Consider the following 5,603-nt stretch of genomic DNA (forward strand, 5'->3'; position numbering starts at 1 on the left):
GATTCGACTCTCTAGGAATTGGGGCCATTATGTCCAAGATGCCTCGATCGAATAACGATAGAATTGAAGAATTTTTTGACCGTGCCATATTTCCTTGCATTCGTGGAATAAAGATAGTTTTTTGTCATGGCAAGCAACAGTAATGGTAGACGTGCTGTTCGCGATGCTGCTCGGGTTTGCTGTGCTGAGACAGACTCCAATATAAGATGACAATAAGAGGAATCACTGATTGAATTGTGTTGGCCATGAGGTGCGCGACAATACCTTTATTTTATTTGTACAGGGTAATCTATGGCTTTTTGTACATGATTGGGGATACATCAGCTATGCGAACAGCTGTCATGGAGTGTTTTACACGCATATGATACAAATGTCAAGAGCAGCCAACATTATTGTCCATTGCTCTCTGCTCACCAATCATCTTCTTGCTCTTCTCTCGCCTCCTGTTCCGCCTTCTTTCTGTTCCATCCAGGCTCAAACTTTTCCCTGTCCTCGAAATACTTGACGACAAATCGGTTCAGGGCATTTCTTCTAGGTTCGAGCCGTTTGGCCACCACGGGCGGAACCATGGTCTCGAATATGAGTCTGTCATGGGCAGCAATCATCTTTCTGGCCAGAGCAGCCAACTCTGTTCTGAGACCAACTTCCTTGGTCCAAATCTGCTTGTCGCCATCTGTAACGGATTGCTCGTCCTTGACAGGTGCCAGGCCGCCATGTGTGAGCTCTTTGGCGGCTATCTGATAGGGCTCCCACAGATTCTCGAGAGCAGTACACATTTGGCGACCCCAAGCCAGCTTGGCGGCATTTGGATCTTTCTGCTCGGCCATTTCTTCAAACAGACGACGGTTGGCATAGGCAACGCGCAAGTAGTTGCGCAAGACTATCATGTCCGGAATACGAATGGCGGTAATCATGATTTCCAGAATGCGAGTGGCATTGTTAAAGGAGGACTTGTTGAGGTTGTCACGCACACAGGTGAGCATGGCTGTGCGGAAGACCTTGACTGACATCATGTACTTGGGCATTTCAGCCAGATATTCAGCCGTCTTGGTGCTGCTCTTGCCGCGGCGCAGAGCACGGAGCAGAGCATACCAGTTGTTGGCATCGGGAACAATGCCAAAGGTCTTGGTCAAGATGATCCAATAACGACGCGCGAGATTCGTTTTGCCACTGTTTTCAATGGCCGTCATGACCATTGATAGAGTATTATTACCAGGTTGTACTTGGGTTAATGAACGACTCTGGTCTTCGACAGTGACAGCAGCGGTCCGAGAGCTCTCTGTACCTTCCTTTTCATCTGACAAGGCCTCTCGCTCTCCCTTGACAGCCTTCCAGGCCAAGCTACTCAGCCTCTCGGGGTCATTGGGTATGCCAATGGTTTGCTCGACCAGGGAAAAGACGGCGTCATTATCGTGAAAGTTGCCCATGAGTAGGATTCGGCCCATGGCGCAAACAAGCTCCTCGTCAACTATGAGAGTGGCTTCACGCCATTTTCTCATAACGTCATCCCATATTCCCTTGGCCCGCCGGATGGTCACTTGGATTTCTTCGGTTCTGTCGGGTATGGGCATGTCTCGGCGCTGCGGCTTGTCGACAACGGCGCGTAGAGCATTGAGAATGGTGGTGTAGGTCAGATTGTTGGGAGGTCTCTCCTTGTCATCGGCAGTCTTGATAATGGTGAACATGGTCTCGATATCTTCCGTCTTGGCGCACACGTAGAGAACGGCATTCATGTGCTTGACGTTTGGGCTGAGGCGCTCGCTAGTTAACATGTTGTTGTATATCCTGACTGCCTCGGACACGGCCAGCTTTGGGTGAGGCGACATGGCGCAGCCGCTGAAGATGATGGTGTAGGTCTGGGCGTTGGGTAGCTGGGACCGCTTCTTCATTTCGTTGAATGTCTTGATGGCGGCGTGTAGTTTGAGATTCTTCATTTGGTAGTCGATCAAGTGATTCCACGCAACAGTCGTCTTGTACTTTTTGCTTGCCTCCCTAGTCAGGAGCACAGCCTCTTCAAATCGATCCTGCGCCAGTATTCTCTGGACTTCGTTTGCAATGTGAAATGGGTCGTCCATGTATTGCAAGCGCTGCCTCACGGAGACCTCCTTTGACTTGGAGACTGGTTGCTTGGACTTTTTTGACTTCTTGGACCTTGGTTTCCCGGTAGAATTGTCATCGTTTCTCTCGTTGAAATCCTCGAACGGTGACTCTTGGGTCGCAAAAGCAGTTGTCGTCGCATAAGTTCTGACGGCGGCTGCTGAGTTCGGTGCAGTACATGTTCGCAACGGGATGCGGTTTGCACCCAAAGGTAGCGAGCTCTCCAGGAGGGTGGCGAGAGCTCGCCGTGTACAGGCTTTGCAGGAGAACATATTGCTCCCGGCCGTGTGTTGTGGCCGATAACTTGTCTTCCGGTTGATGGGAATTGCTACACTTTTGGGTAAAGGATAAATTGCATACAGGCTTTCTTTGGCAGACGAGTTGACGCGCCCCGAAATTTTTAGCGCTGCCGCGTTATCGGCTTATCGCCTGTGACGTCGGCCCTTGGGGGTCGATCTAGTGCTTCAGCAGGTCGGTAACAGCCGGCGTGTATGCTAGTGTACTATATCATACGACTGTGTCTCATGAGTATAGCTTTGTTGTCAACTCTTTTTCTACTTTTTCTTGATGCTTATTCATGACAAAAGTTGATACCCAATATCATATCTTCACAAGCATATCTTATTATTCTGGTGTCTGCATATCTCTCCCAATTCTTCCTTTTATGCACACCGGCTGAGGAATTGGAATAGTGCCCCCAAAGTGCCTTGGTTGCCGGGATTCCGGAACTGACATACGTACGGAATCTTTCATATCGGATACGGTTGACTGATTCTAGCTTGGAAAACAATCACGTTTCAGTGGAGGAAATGTAACACGTCGCAATTTCGGAGAAAATGCTCATCATGATTTGATCTGTAGCCGCTTCAGAAAGACGCATGTAAGCGGTCATTTCTTGTTGGGTTCGTCAAAGGGAGGTGCTGCTTTGATTGGTGGTTGAAGAAGCGGGGTTTATTGACGAGGCTGAGTCCCTCATATGCTGGCACCCGACGCTGACACCATGGATACGTCGACTTTCTTCCCTTCCACCACATACACTGATGCAATGAGCCGTCAAATTGTCAGGCCTCTGTCGCGCATTTGATCCGTGCAAATTGATAGGTTCGCACCCAAAAGCTGGTTGATTGATCCACCAAACCATTTGATCTGTACTGGCGTCGCGGATCGCAGCGGACTGTCCCGCTCCGAACCGACGATGAGGCTCCTTCAGCTCCTCGACGGCGAGGAGCTGATTCTGACTGGCGAACTGACTCGGGACATTCCACCATACGCCATCCTGTCACATACTTGGGAAGAAAACGGAGAGGTCACTTTCCAAGATGTATCGCACAAAAGCGGGAAAAACAAGTCTGGCTACGAAAAGATCTTGTTCTGCGGGCGGCAAGCGAAGCGTGACGGATTCGACTACTTCTGGGTAGACACGTGCTGCATAGATAAGACGAGCTCGGCAGAGTTGACAGAGGCCATTAACTCCATGTTTCGATGGTATCGAGATGCAACTGTATGTTATGTCTACTTGAAGGATGTCTCTACAGGGTCCGTCCAGAACGACCAGACTTTGCGCCTATGGGACAGCCAGTTTCGCCAGAGTAGGTGGTACACACGGGGATGGACGCTACAGGAGCTTTTGGCACCACGCTCAGTCAAGTTCTTCTCACGTGAAGGCGCTTTTCTGGGAGACAAATCGTCCTTGGAAGCTGAGATCCACAGCATCACCAACATTCCCATGGCTGCACTGCGCGGGGCTGCTCTCAGTCAGTTTCCTACCCATGATCGCCTGGCTTGGGCTCATAGTCGCCGGACGACGAAAGAAGAAGACGAAGCCTATTGCCTACTCGGAATATTTGAAGTGTTCCTGCCCTTGATATATGGAGAAGGCAAACGCAATGCAATGACACGACTGCTCGAGAAAGTCAATCAACAAACAGCTGCCTCGGATTTCTCGACCCTGCCTCATCGCCCGCACCAGCAAGGTAGATTCTTTGAGTATCCTTTATATATATATATACCTCTCTGCTAACCACTTCCCTTTTACTGCTTGGCTTTAGTGATTAATCAAGAGCCCCACCTGATTTTACCATTTGGGCGGAACCGGGGCTTTGTGGGAAGAGACAGTATTCTTGCAGAGCTGGTCCAGGAGATCCTACCCAGCGCGGAAAAGAACGATTGCCAAAGAACGGTACTAGAGGGTCTCGGAGGCGTCGGTAAAACGCAAATCGCCTTGGAGGCGGCCTACCGCGTTCAAGAACAGGATCCAAACTGCTCTATCTTCTGGGTGCCCGCCATAAACATGACAACGCTCGAAAATGCCTATCGAGACATTGGTCAAGCACTTGGTACTCCCGGGATCCAAGACGAAAAGGATAAAGTGAAGTCCTTGGTTAAAACGGCTCTCGAGAGGCATCCTACCTCCTGGCTTTTGATCATCGACAATGTTGATGATATCAACCTGCTCAACAACGAAGGCTTGCGAGAGTATATCCCATTCAGCCGCAAGGGATCGATTCTTTTCACAACACGGAACCACGAGATCGCGGTGGAACTTGATGCTTCGCTGAACATACTGAAGGTCAAGGGTATGAGCGAGAGCGAGGCCTCGAGTCTGCTACTCAGCGGCCTGGATGCTTACCAAGTACGAGACGATCAAGCCACAAATGAGCTTCTAAAGCACCTGGCGTATCTGCCTCTCGCAATCAAGCAAGCGTCAGCATATATGGCTAAGAGGGGCACGACAATATCGACGTATCTCCAATACTGTCTCGAGTCGGATGAAAAGCAAACCAAGCTGCTTAGTGCCGAATTCGAAGACCGGTGGCGGTATTCGAAGGAGACTAATCCGATTGCTACAGCTTGGCTTGTTTCGTTTCAACATCTCGAATCAACATACCCTTTGGCCGTAGAATACCTCAAGTTTATCTGCTTTCTAGCCGAAAAAAACATACCAATCTCACTACTACCTCGCGGAGAAGACCAGGAAGCAGAAGATGAAGCAATTGGGATTCTGAAAGGATATGCGTTTATTTCGATCCGTGAGCAAGGAGATGCCTTTGACATTCATCGCTTAGTGCGGCTAGCAACACGGAATTGGGTCAAGCAGGAATGGGAGGTCCGTTATACCAAAGCGATACAGCGACTGGCTGAAGTGTATCCATTTCCGAAGCATGAGAACCGACAGACCTGGATGGCATATATGCCCCATGCTCAGGTAGCTTTGGTCGACCATGAGCGGTGTGGAGATAAAGAGGCGGAGGCTATGCTGCTTTATGTCATAGCGGATAGTTATGATGAGTTGGGGAAATATAACGAGGCTGGGAAGTTGTTTCGAGAGGCACTGGATTTGAGAAAGTCGGTGCTAGGTGCAGAACATCCGTCGACACTTGACAGCATGGAATGCCTTGGTTTTGTGCTTGATCATCAGGGGAAATACGAGGAGGCAGAGAAAATGCATCGGCAGACACTTGGGCTGAAAAAGTCGGTGCTAGGTACAAAGCATCCGGAAACACTTT

The 5,603-nt window shown here is 49.7% G+C and overlaps 1 protein-coding gene across 1 annotated transcript; it reads right to left on the minus strand.

Annotated features, from left to right (window-relative positions):
• Positions 1-410: 410 nt before the first annotated feature.
• Positions 411-2,369, minus strand: PFICI_11772 (uncharacterized protein; the record flags this gene model as incomplete). Its single annotated transcript, XM_007840353.1, has 1 exon — positions 411-2,369. One exon carries the CDS (start codon positions 2,367-2,369, stop codon positions 411-413), a length of 1,959 nt encoding a protein of 652 aa, XP_007838544.1.
• Between the last annotated feature and the right edge of the window lie 3,234 nt (positions 2,370-5,603).

This window comes from Pestalotiopsis fici (assembly GCF_000516985.1).
Source record: "Pestalotiopsis fici W106-1 unplaced genomic scaffold PFICI_Scf_9, whole genome shotgun sequence".
Taxonomy (NCBI): Eukaryota; Fungi; Ascomycota; class Sordariomycetes; order Amphisphaeriales; family Sporocadaceae; genus Pestalotiopsis; species Pestalotiopsis fici.